A 17,792-nucleotide genomic window follows, 5' to 3' on the forward strand; every position below is an offset into this window, starting at 1 on the left:
AAGGGAGCTGGTTCAGGTACAGACTAAGCCATTTATTTTAATAACTGGGTGTGGGAAGCAGAAGATGCCTGACCTTTTGCATTTGTTTGGGGAAATTTAAGATGGGGTCATGGTAATACTTTTAGACAGATGTTTTCACCTGATCCGGCTGGGGATATCACAGAAGTGAGCACCCTGTGGGGTGGGTATCAGTTAATCCAGGAGAACTCAGGCAGATTCTTCATTCATTCACTCCTTCATTCACTTGTTCATTATTTTAAAATATTTCTCAAGTACTCGCTACACTTCAGATCCCAACGTGAGCACTAAATGTCCATCAGGGAACAAACAGACAAAATCTCTGCCCTCGGGGTGCTGACATTCTACTAGGAGAGAGGTTAAAAAGCAAACTCATAATTCAAATTGATGGCATGCTTCACGATGATAAGTTTAAAGCAGAGAAGGGAGGTAGGGCCCTGACTTTCTAACAGTCACAACAGAATCCGGCGATTATAAAGCACACCTCCAGCCCTGCTCTCCAGAAGGCACCAAACTACATGCTGGGATTGGGAAGATGGGTCTAGCCACGTCCAAGGCCACCACTATGCTCTCAGCCTTATGGGAGAAAGACAGCTCTATTGGACATCATCAGCATTCACTGTGGAATGATCTGGAAGAGAGCCACACAGGGTGCTGGGAATTTACCAGAAGCCATGCTGGGCGGCCTACGAGGGAACAGGGGATCTGGTCAGGACCAAGGATCCTGGTGTGAATGAACACAGAAACTGCCCCGTGGAAGGAGTGCTACTTTTCAAAGTTACACAACTTATTTCCTTAACACAGAAAACTCCTTCATCTTGGAAACAACTGTCCTCTAGATTTTAAGTGTCTTGAGGGCAAGGTCTGTGTTTTATTCATCCAAGCAACTGCTCCCCAGCAAAGGGCCAGGCACAAAGCTGGCGAACCGGAACCATCCCATGAACTGAACACACAAATATAGTGAAAGCCAGCTGGTTACTCTGGCTAATTTATATCAGAGTGCCTCAAAGTCTGTAATCAGAACACTACATGGAAATAACCAGGATTACTGAAAATTATCCTGATGTGTTTAACAAGCTCACTTGAGGTTGCATAGAGAGCTGGTTCTTCAAGGGTCCACATCTCAATTCCTGGCTCTGGGAGAACAGTGCGTGTACAATGTTGAGAACTTCACCCTCCGGTGGAAAAAATGAAGTAAGGGTAAGACAAATGGGAAGAAGAAAGATCCAGCTCAAGCTATGATTGGGCTGTGCTCCCAAACGCCATTTCCAAGTAGTTTGTCTGGACCTCAGCACAATTTCCAACAAGCCAAAATCATACCTGGTGTTGGGGTTCCCAGGCTAGCCCTCAAATTTTTTCCGGCTGTATTGAGACACAGTAGAGGATGCTGTAAAATCTAATAGTCAAGTTTGTAGAGCGATTATTCCTTCTAACACGGGACTCCAAAACTGGCTCTCCCCTGATAGTTTCAACCAGAACAACTCTTATTTTATACAAGAGTCATCCGGAACATACACATTCAAATTCAGGAGGATGGCGTGAGTGAGTTCGGAAAGAAGAAGTGTTTGATGTCCTTCAATCTCAATGAGAGCCCTTTCCTCCCAAAAGAAGTCCAGAAGACAAAACTAAGAACAGAGGAGACCAGTAGTTGATGGGACTGGCCTAACTGCCTGACCTCACATCTACAGGCAAAAGAGCAGAAGAGAGAAGCCAGGGCCCAAGAATAAAGGATTGCTGGATAAAATTCTCTAAATACAAACAATGCAGTGATTATAATCAAGAAACTATAAGGCAGGCACTGTGCTACCATATTCAGGGTAATGAGCAGAAACAGGGAAGTGAGTCTTTCAAAGTTTTCTTTAAATGGTAAGAACTGCCAGAGTCCACTAGAACAGAGATCAAACCAAGCCTCATAGCTGGACGGAGACAAAGTTACCTTCCCAGTTAAGTTTCTTTTTCATTTGCTCTTTCATTCATCATCCCATGCATCCAAACCTTTCCTGTCATGTGTCCTGTGACCGGCAAGCCAGATGTTGGCTGGGCAAAGAAAAAAGCAGAGCACGCCATGACGATACCAAATGCTAGGAGTTCTGGTGGAGAAAAGTCATTGAGAGCTGGCCAAGGCGCACCGGAAGATCAGGTGACAGTGCAGAATTCTAAGAAGGCTTCAAAACAACCAGCCCACTTAGACATCCCTCAGGCAGGGGAAAGCAGGGGTGGCAAAAAGATTTGGGGGTCACTGTTAGTCTGTGTGCTTCGAAATGCAATCTCAGTTTTTAAAACAAACATACTGCTTTGTCAGCTTGGGGATTCCAGGCCACTAATGAACACAGAATTGCTCAGCCTAACAGAGCAAATCTGCCACTGGCTACAACACAGCTCCTCTCAGCTACTGGGAAAAGGGGACCTGGTCAGACCATCACCAGTGAAAGACGGTACTGCCTTTTATTGACCAATGGGTGTTCTGGCATTTGTTAGGAAAATCGATTTCATATTTTTTTCAACAAACAAATTGGATGTTCACCAAATCCTGGCATTTAATAGCTCAGGTGAATAAAACAGGTATGGTTGAGTTTCCATGGTTCTATGGGGAAAGTCTAAATTCACTTTAACCATTCAACAGCTTCTACAGGAACTAACCACAGTTCCAGAGCAAAGTCTGGCAAATTCCTAGTGAGAACTTAAGACTTAGCCACAAGTCAAAACTACTGCCACGGGTGGGCTTAAAACATAGGAGAGGGTCACTGAAAACAGCTGAGTATGACTATTTTTGAAATGTAATCTCCCCCAACAAAAAGAGCGGTATCACTTTATGCCTCTAATTCATGTCACTTGGAGACTTTTAAGTGGAAAAGCCCTTTAAGATGCTGACATAAATGATAGCTCAGTTATCAAGAAGGCACAGCTGGAGCACAAACCTGGCCTAGAATGCAGAAGGGGGGGAAATGGCTGCTAGCACCCAGTGAGAAGGCTGAGAGAACAAGACAGATCAAAATTAGGAGAATAAATTAAACAAGGGCAGAAAATGATCACTGAGAGCAGAGACTGTGCCGTTCTCCTTTTGGTAGCAACCACTGTCTGGAGCAGAGGGCCCAACACATACCTCTGAGTTAATTCAAAGTGACAACTCAATACCCTACGTAACCAGTGTTTTGAAGACCCCAATGAAAGGATCACGCTCTGATTTTAGCATTACCCAACATGTCTTTGGCTTACATGCTAGGAGCTCTAAACTTGCTGAAAATCACCATGTCCTTTAAAAGACCAACAAATTAGCAATGGGGTGACTTGTGCTGTGTGTCCGGTGCTGGGTGCTGTGCCCCAAAGTGGAGGTGGAGGAGGGGCCCCTCTTGGTGGACGCTTACACACCGGTGATGCCAGTTGACAGGAAAATGCTTTTCTGAAATCTAAAACCAAATGCTCCATCCACAGTTCCCCAGGGAATGCGAGAAGAGACTTTTCCATGGGGAATTTAAGATCTTCTGGAGAAAACATGTTGTGGGACGTGGCAGGAGAAACACCACAGAAAGCCAATCCAGTACCAGTGACTACGACTCAATACCGTGGAATGATTCCCACTTGCCAACCACGCTTCTCTGAGATGCTCATAACTTTGTTTGACTTTGCTTCTGATAGCAGGCACCGTAAGAAACATCTTTCTTTTCCCTTTCCTGACCTTTCCACCAAACAATTTTTCTTTTGCGGGGCGAGGGCAGTGGTGGAGACACAGAGTTGTCAGTCTCCACTCGCAGGCCCCATCTTCAAGGTCTCAGACACACTGAGCCGCTTGGATACGGTGCCAGGGAGAAAGCTTTCGGTGACCTTTCTCTGACATTTCACAGCACCCTCTCCTACCACCCAGAGCCCTGCTATCTTAGATTTCCCCGTGATGGGTTCATGAAAAAGCGGATGCCGCCTGTCACTCCGGTCCCCTGTGCTCCACCCCTGCCTCCCTTGACACAGCCATGGTACAGCTCAGGCTGAGACTGGCAGATATTCTTCTCTCTTGATCATTCCTGTGGCTTTGTTATAAAAACCGCCGCACCAGCGCTGCCCTTCGCCTTCCCTTCTTCATTTTTGTTTTTAAATCCCATTCCTCATTGCCTCTTTTGTTGTTGATCTGCAACGGGAATAACTGAAGATGTGCAGACCCTAAACGGTCACCATTGCTGTCTATTTTATATAAATGGACAAAAGCACGTTTTTACACTCAGGAATTTTGGATGACAACTAAAGAATTGGAGCGAGTATCCTCAGAAGCTAAAAATAGCTAGAGAAACTGATGAACTGCATTCTGAGTTAAACTTGAAAATTCTAGGCCATTAAAAAAAGGAGGACCCAATGTTTTCTTTAAATGGGGGTGCCCCAGCTAGAGTTCCATGCTGTCTTCTATAAAGGGCACTTGTTTCACTTCCTTTAAAGCACAGCAAGGTCTTCTGAGGAAATCTGTTTCACGACAAAGCAGAAGTGGAAATGACTCTCAAACTGGACTCCACCAAAACTATCTTGTAAAATTAGCTTGAGTAAAACCTTCTGCTTTAACAAATCAAGGACAATAATTCCTCTTCAGTGCGCTTTCCACAAAGTCCATGCTCTTTACATCCCTATTAATTTCATAACATATCTGTCTCCTTTACCTTTTCAATAAAGCCCACCCTGAGCAAGAAGTGTCCAAAGGGCATGAAGGAAGGAGACGGTCTGGGTCCTGGAAATGGTCTCTGGGTTAGAACCCTGACCTGGACGGATGGGAGTCAAGACGGTCGATGGAACAGAAAATGCACCATGGACTCTTGGTGCTGTCCTTGGTGCTGAATGTTAGGATTGCCCCGCCCCGCCCCCGCCCTTAATATACGTTGTTGAGTCCAGAAAATACTGACAAACAGCAACTGATTATGATGGGGTGATGAGCAGCAAGTGCTGCAAAGATCAGTGCATTAAAAAGTCCATGTTTACAATGAGTGGGCTTATCACTGGATCCAAAGAAAGTGAGGACCAGAACTTTTCATAATTTATACGTTTCATTTGCTTTCTGCACTCAGTTGGAATTTTCTCATTAGATTAGTCTGTTACTGGACTTCAATACGACGACACAGAGACTGTCTGTATTATTTGGTTAATAAATTAAGTTAACCAAACACCTGGAATGTACCAGGCATTGTGACAGGTGCGGGGTTATAAACATATATAAGGTATAGGTTCCTCAAAACAAAACAGAAGAGAGTTTTACAAAGGTAGCAATTAATGTGAAAGACAGAAAATTTATAATTTTTGATCACGATGTTCTTCCTCTGTGGTACTGACATCAATAATCTAAGCTCTCTCCTCTCCAACCTTCTCATCACAAAAGACCTCTAGCCCGGCTGTCACTGGAGAAGTGTCTGCTCCAGCAGGTCAGAGTTTTTGGATTGCATGGCAATCCAGAAAGATAATCATTCCAAATACTGGTTTTATGACTTGTTTCCATGCAAGAAGGAAAAAACAGGGACAGTCCACAATGGGCACTTTGTGTTCCCTGTCCTGGAGAAAGAACTTAATCTGTTTTGTCTGTATCTGGAGAACACATTCGTTCAGATGCTGCAACACAATTATTAATGTGAACAAAAAATTATCAGCGAAGCCAAACCCTACATCTTGGAAGCTCCAAGGACAATTAGATGCACTATCGAAGCAATAAACACAATAGATTACAGAGTTTAAGCTCTCTGTTACGAACACCTCATGCTAAGTAAAATTGTAGCAGACACACCTTGATTGACAGTAGCTACTGGAGGCAGCCTGTGACTTAACCACCTGCCACAAGGACAACACTTTAACTTTTATCCTCAGATTAATCACTCATTGACATCATTTTTATGAACTACCTTTTTGTACTCCACACATTTGAATCCTTTCAGAAACAAAGGAAACATCCTGAAGGGTCTCCCAAGAAAAGTTCACGGCAATGAGATCTTGAAAATACTTCTCACGCATGGTGGAAATACAGCAGACCACCAAATTTTCATTTAAATTAGATAAAAAAAGAGTGGCCACAGATACGTTTCCCTATAAAGCAGATATTATGACTCACTTGATTCTAATCCATAGACATCAGCCAAACCATACTGTATCTCAGGATTGAGGGAGTTAGGCTGGGCTATAAATAAAAGAAAGAAGAAAAAGGAAACGGAATGAAAACGATATTATAGAAAGAGACGAGTGAGAGTAAAAGCTAAGAGGAAGTAGGTTGCATGTCATTGTGTTATCCACGTGTAAGAAAACCTCTACAGTGGCTTCCCATTAAATTCAAAACAATGTCCAAAGACCTTCCTATTTTACATGATCTGACCTCACCTCCCTCCTCTCCCATGTGCTCCAGCTATTCTAGCCACTGTGGCCATTTTTGTTCTGTCCTGCAAACGTGCCAACACCATTCCCACTACGATGTGCACAAGTGATGGCCCTTTTGTTTGCAAAACTTATCTCTAGATCTGGAGGTGACTAACTGCTCTTTTATTATCATCCAGGTCTCATTCCAAATGCAAGGTCCTCCACGTGTTAGCCAAAGCCACCCCCACAACACCTCCTTAGCACAGCACAGTATCCAAAGTCATTCATTCACTCATTCATATGTTTAAGTATTGCCCACCTGGCTCTCCCGCTCTGCTATAAGCTTCACGAGGACGAGGACTCGATCTTATTCCAAGATGTCTCCTTGGTAGCTAGAATAATGTCTGACACCTAATGGGCACTTAGTAATTATTTGCTTCCTGACTATAACAGGGAAAAAAATGTATGCTTTTTACAAAGTGGTAAGAATAGTCTGCTCAGAAAGGGCTTTCAAAAGAGCAGTTTATGACGGAAGAGCCCCAAGGTCCTGGAAGAGAGTTCTCTTGTGCATTTCACGTGCCTGAAGCCTTTGTCCTGTCAGTGCTGGATGCATTGACTATCCCAAGGTGCCAATTATACAAAGTGCAGAACACCGGTCCCAGGGTTCGAGCAGGGCATCACGGAGCATCAGAAGCCTGGGGTCTAAGAATAATGAGATCCCAGACCCGAAGCATTACTGTCTTCTTCTCTGTAAAATGAGGAAGCATAATTAATTCGAGGACTCGGGGCTCTAATATAAGTGAGACACTTGGGAACTCCCGGATCCTGGGTGAAGAAGGGGCATTGGTGTTGATGAGAAGTGATGGAGATTTGTCCTGAGGTTCTGTAAGCATGTAAGTTGGATGTTCCTCAGAGCCCAGTAAGGGTGCCCCTCAGATAAAGGTTAGGAAATGCCCTTGATTTCACCTGTTTTCTTTTAAAAGCCTAAACTTTAGAATGTGACTAGCACATACAGACAACTCTTACGTATCCTCTTCCCTGGCTGGTGGTTAATACACACCAGAGCAACACACAGAGGAGTAGTCCCTCACCTGTAGCCCAGCCTGACAGTGGGACAGCACCTCCTGCAGCAGACACGTCATTGCCAGGACAGGTGCTCAAGTACCGTGCTTATTTCACCGTACAATGACCGTGGTCAGCCGTGAGCTTAGGACTGAGCTCCAGTAAAATCAGTGGGATGCAAGAAGGCCTTTTGCACCTAATAATGCATGGGAGAATGGAGGCCAATGTCTGGCACAGAGGATCCCTGGTATGGGTTCAACAAGTCTGGAGCCGGGGAGTAAGGTTCAGGAGGAATGCACCCTTGGGGCTTGTCATCAGGAGGAAAGGGCTAAGGAAAAGAGGAAGGTGTGATGCACAAGCTCCCCTCCTGACAAAGCCCAGGGGAGAGGAAAAGACCCCACGTGGGCATCCCAAGGTGCTCAATATGGGAGACAGAGGTCAACAGAGCCACAGCCACAGGGTGATTCCAATTCTGGCTCAAATATAATGGGCCACAATGACTGGTGACACTGTAGGACAGAATGTGGTCACTTGATTAACAAATAAAATGCACAGAACCCAAAGGTCAAGTCCAAGTTTACCAAAGCTCACTGCAACAACGTGGCATGGAGGGGAAAACCCTTTTGTCAAATGTTTACATAACACCAAATGTAACGAGGAAAACAAAAATTAGTTTCAATTCAAAATCCATGACACATGCAAGAGACGTTTACAGAGGGAAGGGGACAAAAATACGGACAATACACATGGACAGAAAACCTTCCGGGCACTGTTGTTATGTTGGGTCACTCTCCACATGTAAACGTGCCCCCAGGGTGTGTATAAGCCAATTCAGGTGGAAGCTTCTCTTCTGCCACTAATTTAACAGATTCTGAGTCTCATCTTTGCCCCTTGGTACCAAGTAATATTCAGAATCAAATATGCCTGCACGTTAAAAATATCAGAGAGGAAAGGCCAGCCAAAGTGGTAGGAAGAACACTGTGAAAGCTCCCCAAAACTAGCTTCTTGGGTGACTGGGCTGAGAAAGCCTCAAGAAAATCCTCTCTTCAAACCTTTAAATCTATACAACCTTCCAGGATATACTCCAAAAAGTATTCTCAGGTTATTTCTTTTAATGGGAGGAGAGGTAGCACCCCTACCTCTCCTCCTAGAAACGTCCAGTCTCATAGGGCTGACAGAACTCACCAGAGAATATAGGCAGAGACGGCGTCAGGAGGCATGACAACATAGCACAATACGCTGCCGCACAGGTCAGCAAATTTCTTCTCTGAAGAGCTAGAGAGTGAGTATTCTGGGATTTGCAGACCAAGGATATTGTAGCTACTTACAGAAAAATGTTCACCATTTTTTATTATCAAAACTTAAAAGTTTATTTATGGACACTGAGAACTTAATTTCACTAGTTTTCATGTCTTCCAAGTAGTATTATTCTTTCAATCTTTTTCAACCATTTATGAATGTAAAATTCAATCTTAGCTTGTTGGACAAAATCAGCCCAAGAGTGGGATTCGCCTGAGGGCCATGGTGTGCAGACCCCTCCTCTCACAGCCAAGAGGTAGTGGGGCAGAAAAAGGCCATCGAGTCAGAAGATGTGGGGTTGGTTTCCCTTCAAAGTTTCTTTTCAACACAATAAATACCAAGCTGCACTGAAACATCCCGAATTCCCTTTGCGTATAACAAAATCAGATTATTTACTTCACCCAATAGTTTATGTTCACATCCTAGATTTAATGTAAATATCAGCTGTAGAGGTCGCATTGGTCGTATACAGTAAATGCAGAGACAGGAACAAAATGGGACACACATGGATCGATTTCCATTACCATGACACGCATGGCATTGGGAAAGCATCTGACTGGAGCTGCATGCTCTAGAAAAGCCAGCGGCCACCGGCCACCACGTGTAATGCTCTCCTGTTCTTATCTTGTAGGCTTTCATATCGGACTGGGCAAGACACAGCTAATTGTGACACATGCAGGAACAGTGCATGTATTATCTATAGGTATGTCAACGTTCTCCTCTTCCCACTTTGTTATTATGAGTGACAAATGATGTTTACCCACGAATGCAAGAATCATCTGGTACCATGCCGGGATGATTACATCAGACGAAAAGTAAAGAACCTTTCCTGACCTTAATTCGAGGCTGTTTCTAAATACTCAGCCTCACGTCTAGAATCCCGGGATGAGGGAGAGCTTGAACCCATGTATCTTGCAAATGCATCTTAGTGGTGTTTCCAGAATCGGTGTAAGTGAGATGGCATGCTCCCTCAGAATCGACAGCCATGAACACTGTACTGTGTATTCCGGAACGGCTGTGAAATATAAGCCCCTCAGATGGTATAGATCAAAGGCTGCAAACCACACTGTATGTGCTAGGAATACCACAGAAAACCCTAATGTGCAGTTTATTTCCTGGGAAATCACCAGGATTGTGGCACTTGTGTCCCTTGAGGCATAGCCTCTGTCTAGAGCTCTACATCTGGTCTTCCCCTTTTTCAATTCAAAGTGTGTTTATATTACTCACATCGACAAGAATACAGCAGAAACTTTCAACAAGCAAAAAGCATCTTAGGCTGTTGGCAGTAATTTAGAATTTTAAGACGCGCTCACAACCTCCAGAGAGGTTACTGTCTTTTTGTGTGTGTGTGTGTGTGGAAATGTAATTTTCATAAGCAAAATATGAGAACAGTAAGAGATGTTATGGTTTAGTTCATTTTTTAAAATTAAGCCTAAAGAATAATTTTAGTTGATTTGCCAAATTATCAACAGCAACAAAAAAAAGCTGCATTGCTATATACCTAAAACTGTATAAAGGAACCCCAATCTCAACCAAAAATCACCTTCTAGAGAGATCTTCAGAGGTACCGCCCTCTTATCAAGAAAGTAGAGACGGAGAGGGTATAAATGTCTTAAAAATGGCAAAAAGTTTGAATCCACACAGTCTTGGGTTCATCACATCTCCAGTCCAGACAGAGCATCCCAGACTGGGCCCCAGTTCTTTAAAAGTATAGTTGGGTCACCTGGTGACTGGTGTGGCTGTAGCAGAAGAAACCACAGGGCAGACATGAGCTCCGGTACTATCGCAGCAAAGTCCGTCGTGCAGAGGTTCTCAACCCAGGGAGATTTCGCCTCCCAGGGCACATTTGGCAAGGATGGAGGGAGAGGCTTTCAGCTGTCATAACCGGGCAGGTGCTACTGCCTCTACTATGTAGAGGCCAAGGGTGCTGATAACATCCTACAACGCAAGGGACAGCCCCCTATGACAAAGCCAGTCCATCCAAAATGTCAGTTGCACCAAGATTGAGAACATCTGCATTGCAGGAACCATGGCCTGGCTACGGTCTAGCAAAAGGCCACCCACAGGGACCCGATCCCCTGCAGCAGCTCTGGCCCGATTGCTCTCCACTGTTAACAAGGAGGTGAAAACCAAGCACCCAGGCAAGAAAGTCAATCACTCCAAATACAAACTTATCAGAGAAGTTTGATTGGCGGGAATCTTTTTACTACATTCATATTATGGGAGGCAATTTTGAATCAACAAGTGACATAAAATAAAATGCCTGGACTAAACCAATCAGTTACGAAAAGAAATGGAGACTTGAGAGCTCCTGGCATAAATGTCCTCACCATTTTTAGCTCTGGCTACTCTGCGAGTGAAAACTCCCCCGGTCTCTGCAGCCAAAGTGAATGTGGATTTCCAGAGATGTTTCAGAGAGCAAGCTTGATGATGTAAACCCACTCAACATTTTGTGGGTGATTGAAAGAATTTATTAGGACACTCTCCAATATAAAATGAAGTAATTTGAATAAATTTAGCTCTAAATCCAGAAGTAACTTACATTAAAAAAAAAAAAAAAGATGTTAAAAGTGATTTAACAGTCTGTGAAGGACAGGAATTAGCCCTGAGCAGTTACTGCTTAGACGTGGTTCACCCAGGGGTCCGTACGAATCCCAGCACACAGGCCACTGGCCCATTTTCCTGAAGAACTGGGAGTTCCAGCACCACAAGAATTGGACAAAATTTAGTAAGTCTTGCCCACCAGGTGGAGGGATTCAGTCCTTGCGACCACTTCGCGCTCATCTCCTGCAAACTGGGGAAACGCATATCTGCTCATAGACCTTGTCAGCAAAGATGTGGCTGCAGGGACTGTGCATCTTCAGGAACTGGGTAGGACAGGGGCCCGCTCCAGCCATGCCACCCTACAGTCAGCCCTCTAAGTAAACAGAGCATCCTGGGAGAGCCGGTACCAGAAAAAAAGTGGAGCTTTAGATCACTCTTTTGGGAAAGTATTTTCAAATCCCCCCATCGGAGTGATCAGAACAACAAAAATTTCCCAACACCCCAACTTCAGCTGCAAAGAGAAGGTACTCTGAAGCCATAACAGTAACATTTCAGCTGGACTCCCACTGCCCAACAAAGGCAGTCTTCCTGCTATGCATTCAAGTAGAGATCTCCATGTTATTACCAAGTTGAGCATATATATTCACCAAACCCTGTTTCCCAACTTTCCTATCACTTTGTGCAGGATATAATTTAAAACTGTAACTGTTAAAACTTCACAGTTACTCTTGACATTCATTGTTGATATCAGCAAGAGCTTTCTGAGTGCTATAGATAAGAGGAAAGAAAGCTCACTGCGGGGCCACTAATTGGAACACCAGTCAAAAGGCAAATCATAAATGTAAACATCTTATTTGAATCTGAGTTGTATAAATTGGGGTCTTACACTTACATGATTTAAACTTATGCCAGTCTTTTGAGGTGAGGCCCAGATGTCTCTGTGCCTGTGGACACCCCACCCCTCACCCCGCCAACTAGACTTCCAAGGTATCTGCCATGAACCAATCTGACTTCAGGGTCCTTCTGGATACCGATCTGTCCCTCCCTCTGTCACACTCAGCACTCTGTAGCACCCTCCTCTTGCCAAAGCATCCAGCCCACAGGAATACTTCTCTCTTGCCTCCAGTATATTTCATTGCTTTATGTAACGCTCAGATAAATCACATCATTTCAGTGGTGAGTACAGACGTCACAAGCAGATCCGAACCCAGCATCCTCTGGATGAGCACACAGCTGGAGAAGTGAGGACAGAGGGGTCAGGGTTCAACAGCAGAGAAGCCTGTCTGCCAGGAGCATCCAGCCTCATGTGGGCGGCAGTTCCACCACGGGGAGCACAATGGTGGTGGCTAGTCCAGCACCTCCAGCGAAGGGGGCTTCAGTAATTCCATCAGGACACCAAAGACGGTCCTAAGAGAGTGGTGGCCGGAGTTGTTGATACAGTGAGATAGGTACCTTCCCTCGGGGTTCCCTTTTGCCAAAAAAGAATGGGGAGGGTGGAGCAAGGGGGAATTCAGCCAGACGATTTCTCAGTGTTCCGTCAGCCCTGTGATTCAGTCCTCAAATGTCAAATGCTTCACGAAGAATAGAGGTTTCTTTGATAGAAAAGCATGCAGAACGCAATAAGCCTTGGGCAGAAGAAATCACCTGTTCAGGTGATCAGGTGTAGCAGCACAAATGGGCAGCCAGAACATCTCAGAGGTGAGTCAAGGGAGTGTCCTGATTGCAAAGGCTTTATGATTCAAGTGCATCTCTTGTCACAGAGGAAGGTGCAACAACCCCTCCCATCAATTCCCGAAAGCAGCACTGCAGAGAAGGTCCCAGCAGAAGGGGATGAGCTCAAGCTCAGAGTCCCTGCAGCTGGTTCCATGCCTGGCTCTGCACCCAGGCTCTTGGGTACCAGGGCCTGCACCCTAGACTTCAGGAATGTCCTAAGAGTCCCTGTACCACCTTCTCGGCCACTCTTCTGGGTCTTTCCCAGAGGATGCCTGCAGTGTCTCAGGACTGAATAGGTTAAAGGAGTTTCAAAATGAAGACATTTTAAAATGCCAAAGGCCTGTGGTTGTCCCAGAGCCTGGGCGAACACGAGGGGCCATCGCAGCCGCCAGTCTCCGCATGTTGTAATTTGTCATACCTGTTTGCTGGCAGGCAGAGAGCCCTGAGGGTCAATGAATTTGACCCCACCTGTCCTGCATTTACACACTGCTTTTCACCCAAAACCCAATTACCCTCTCCATGCAGTGTAAGAATCCACCATGTTGCCAGTAACACTTGGCCGAGGGACACGCAAAGGGGGGCCGTGTCCAAGACGCGGCTGCCTGTGGTTCCAGCAATGCAAGCCCTTGAATAAATGTGTGCCTTTGCCATGAGTGGCAGTACATATTTCTCTGTACAAAAATAAGTTTGTCGTGGAAATATACAGGACTTGGAGGAGAAAAATCAAAGGGACGAAAGATCTTGAAGCAATTTCATGGAAAAAGGGCTGCCAGGACCACAAGCGAAAGGTTGGAAGCATGGCTGCCTGGGACTGATGCTCAGGTGGGGGCACCCCAGAGGCTAGGGCTGAGCTGCCACCCTCTGTCTTTGGAGGGGTGTCCATTAGATCTCCAAGTCCTGCAGGATTGCAGGAAGGGGTCAGGTAGGTCCTTTCCAGCTCTGAAATCCCGTGAGTCAGTGATCCACAATCATGAAAGGAATGGATCTGAGAGCTTCAACAGAAAGTCTGCATGGAGATGAAAGTCTGGGCATTCATAGGGCATTTCTCAGCCAGACAACATCCATTCCTGTATTGGCAAATCGATTTACATAGAGCCGAACCACCATCCTCGGACGATGGGCTGCCCTGCTTCCTAGACACTGAAACCCCAAGCATCTAAAGTGGTATCTTCCATCCCTGGCAATTTGGAGGTGGTTGACATGATTACATTTTTTGCCTTAAAATGACATTCCTTCCATTGTGATCTGGACCCACTGTGAAATTCTAATTTAAGACCATCTCAGCATGAAACAAGATAACAAGAGATACAAGTTTTAGTTTCCGTAGTAAAACTTTTCTGGCTTATCATCCATATTTCCTGTCAAAATAGGTGGTAATTATTTCAGAAAATGTTTGAAGGATAAATTACGAATAGAATATTTGCTCATAAGCAGCTGAAATCCTTTGTATCCACCCTATCTCGGTAAGTCTCTTGTCAGACTAATCTGATGAGTCACCCGAACTGATGATTCATCCTTTGTTCAGATTTTGTTTCAAAACGGAACAATGCAACATACCATTTCCCTGCTTTACTGAAGTGGTTAATTCGTAAAATAACACCACAACAAAATGGCTCGAATTCAAGTTTGTGCATTTGTATGAGGATAGCCTGCACTAGCCTCAATTCAAAGGCTTTGGGGAATGAAAGCAAGATTTACAAGATGATGATGATTCAGATTAATTAAGTAGACTCTTTCCCAGAATCTAACATCTTCCTGTGACGTGTTAGAATTCCCACTGTTAGTTCCAAGACCTGAAGCAACCGTACCCCGCAGGAGGACGCGGCCCGCACCTGCTTCCTTTCTGTATGGTCAGAGCCACCCACAGCCGGCCTCGAGGGCACTGGTAATGAGACAGTGCATCCCTGAGGGACTTGGCACCCGAAGGGAAGAGAACGCTCCTGGCCTGCCTGTCACTTTGTTTTCAACACCCCAGAAGGAGGGAGTTTGCAGGATGCCCTGTTCTCTCTGTCGTATTTTCATCATTGGATATGATCCAGTGATGGTCAAGCCGAGACAAAATTTCAAAAAAACGTTTTGATAAAATACCTGAGTCCCTTCCATTCAATGCTTCTGTGAGTTTCCTCAGCAAGCATTTCTCATGGAACTCTTAGGAGATGACGGGCTTGGCCTCAGGCATCGGGAGATGGGAGGAATTGCTGATCTGGCTGAAGACAACCCCGTAGAACCCCTACTGTAAGACCCTGTAACAACAGAGCGATGACAACAGGGAACCTTCTGTGCTGAAGGTGTGGGCCACAGAGACAACAAAGAAAGGCAGAGGACAGGGAGCCAAAGGAAACCAGGATGCTTCACCCAGGGACAGCTGACTCGGAGGAGACAGGACCATCTTGGAGGGGTACCATATTTGGAAGGGTTTAGATGTCTTCTCTAGGACACCCCCAACCCCCAGGCTGGAGGGTTAGAAACAACCAGAAGGATCTAGGGAGAGAAACAGCCAGAGCATTTCCAAGGATGAAAGAGGTGCCTTGCTGCCAGCACACAAGCATTCATCTTTACAGCAGCTGGGGAACTTGCCGTGTGTCGCAACCCGTTAACTGTTTACCAAGGAAGCTCCCAAATTCTGCGAGGTCCTTTCCAAAATGATTGGAGGATTTCAGAAAAGACGAGAAAAATACCCTGATAGTACGAGACTGAACAAGGAATTCACACAATTAATGGTTTGCATTTTCTCAAATCATCAGTGGAAATTCATTGCATCACCAATAAGAACACAAAATAGAAGGTTACAAAGACTCCAGATAACAATGCATGGAGATTTCACTGATTCCAGAGAACTGCAGAAAGGGAGCCGACATCAGGACAGCCATCAGACCTGGACGCCTCGGGTCTAATGAAGTCTCATTGTTAAGAGAGGTAATTGCATTTGAATGCAGAACCGGGGCCAGTTCTCGCCCGTCCAGGGCCCACTTGGAGTGGAATCCTTGCTGCCTTTGTCATTTAGTGATCATCTCTTAGTGCAAGTGGCCTTTCCAAGCCTGCTTCAATTACCACCACTTGTGCATATTAAGTTCTTTAACAACATGAACTGATGTGGAGGAAATTAGCTTTTGTCTAATACTTAGTGCTCTGTGCCTACTATTTACAGTGAGTGATGGGGCGGGAGGCAGATGACAGAAAGGATTTCCCTGGATAATACTTAAGGCGATGTTATTCTGATGTAAGGAAATATGTTTTAATAAAGTAAGTTAAAAGGGGGGAAAAAAGAATGATTTAATAGACCTCAGACTTCTCCTTGAAAATTCCCCAAACCAATAATCCAAGTTTTGTCTATTCCATTAGAATTCTAAAAATATATTATTTCTTTTTCCCCAATATGTAAGGATTAGGCTTTAGTCATCTTTAGTGACCTTTTACTACCCTTTAGTATCAAAATTTCTAATGTGTAACTGATTACAGCTGTAAAATTGAAAACTGATTACTCATCTCAACATATTCTTTGTAAAGCAATTAGTTAAAATTTATTCAGCAGAGAAAGGCTAATTATACGGATAGCCCTCCTCTTAAGACCCTCAAACATCAAAATTAATGAGGTAGTCACCTATGTCCGAAACAGTGTGAAGGGGTTACACTGTCAATGTCATGAGCAAATCAGTGTAATTCATTTTTAGGCAACCGTGGAGATTTTTCTATGCGCTAGATATAGCATCCAGTCCTTACTGCAGTGCCTGAAGTCAGCATGTAAAATTCCTCGGGGACTCAGTGACAAAAGAAACCACCTAGGGTTTGCTTCCTTTGCTCAGCTGACTCTTCTCCCCCATCAGTCACCTTGAAGGAACTGGTCCCATAGACATCACATCCCTGGAGGTGTGGTGGGGAGCCCGGGGGTTCAGACAGGTCACCAGCAACACCCTAATAGGACGTGCACAGGAAGCTACGAGTTTTCTGGTCTGTGCGCTGAGAACAGTCACTGCTCCGTATCCTGGTTCTCTCTGCTCATGTCAGGACAGGGGGAGCTCTGAGAGCATCTCAACTCAGCGTTCCGGGCTGGCGGCTCAGAGGGGTCAGGTTGCTCGGCACTTTAGCTCAAGCACTGGGACCCCAAGAAGTCATTCCTCTCTGGGCAACAGACTGTCCATCCTCAAGATGAGAACAGAAGACAAGGTGACAGTCAACATCTCGGCCGACCCCACGCAGGTCGCCTGGCTGGGTGTTCCACCCTGGCACCTGCACGACCCACTACAAACAATTTTGGAGAGTCATGTGTTGTCTCCTTATAGCTGCAGTTACAACGCACTTGCTGCTCAAAGATTAAAAAATAATTATGTGCTCTTTTTTTGAGGCCAGGGACAGCAGCGAATTGGTGGTCCATATTTAATAATTATCCATCCCTTCTAAATATAATGTCCGAGCTTGATGGGTTGATAGAAGGGTGGCATCAGATATGCTTAATACACGTGACGCTCTTAGTGATCTGGTCCCTTTCTTACTCGAGAAATTATTATGGTTGGAGGTTATACGCAGGATCTGAGCCTTTCTGCTTTGACCTGTGGCGCAAAATTATGGGAGGCTCAAACACAGTTCTCTGATCCCTGGGCACCTGGCCAGCCCCCAAATATGGGCACTTAGATGAAGCCTGGGTGCCAGACCAGTCTTTGTATTCCAGAGGAAGTCATAGGTAAGAAAGATACTGAGCGTGAAGCTTCAGGCTGGCATAAAAGGAGCAGTCGTTACCCTGCGTGGTCAGGACACATAACAAGATGTATTCAGAAAGGTCACTAACGATAACTGTGGATACTTCAGAATATGATTTATAGCTAGGATAACCGGCTACCGTTTTGCTGTTTATA

The 17,792-nt window shown here is 45.0% G+C and overlaps 2 protein-coding genes across 5 annotated transcripts in view; one reads left to right on the top strand and one right to left on the bottom strand.

Moving 5' to 3' along the window:
• Window positions 1–17,792, bottom strand: part of DOCK1 (dedicator of cytokinesis 1) — a 520,609-nt gene that overhangs the window by 287,928 nt on the left and 214,889 nt on the right. The gene's annotated exons all lie outside the window — the stretch shown is intronic.
• INSYN2A (inhibitory synaptic factor 2A) overlaps window positions 1–17,792 on the top strand; it is a 36,593-nt gene that overhangs the window by 11,613 nt on the left and 7,188 nt on the right. The window contains exon 2 of the mRNA XM_057736109.1: window positions 9,317–9,388. Coding sequence (XP_057592092.1) covers window positions 9,317–9,388 — 72 coding nt within the window. The remainder of the gene's footprint in view (window positions 1–9,316; window positions 9,389–17,792) is intronic.

The sequence above is a fragment of the Hippopotamus amphibius genome, chromosome 5 (genome assembly GCF_030028045.1).
Source record: "Hippopotamus amphibius kiboko isolate mHipAmp2 chromosome 5, mHipAmp2.hap2, whole genome shotgun sequence".
In the NCBI taxonomy this organism is placed as follows: Eukaryota; Metazoa; Chordata; class Mammalia; order Artiodactyla; family Hippopotamidae; genus Hippopotamus; species Hippopotamus amphibius.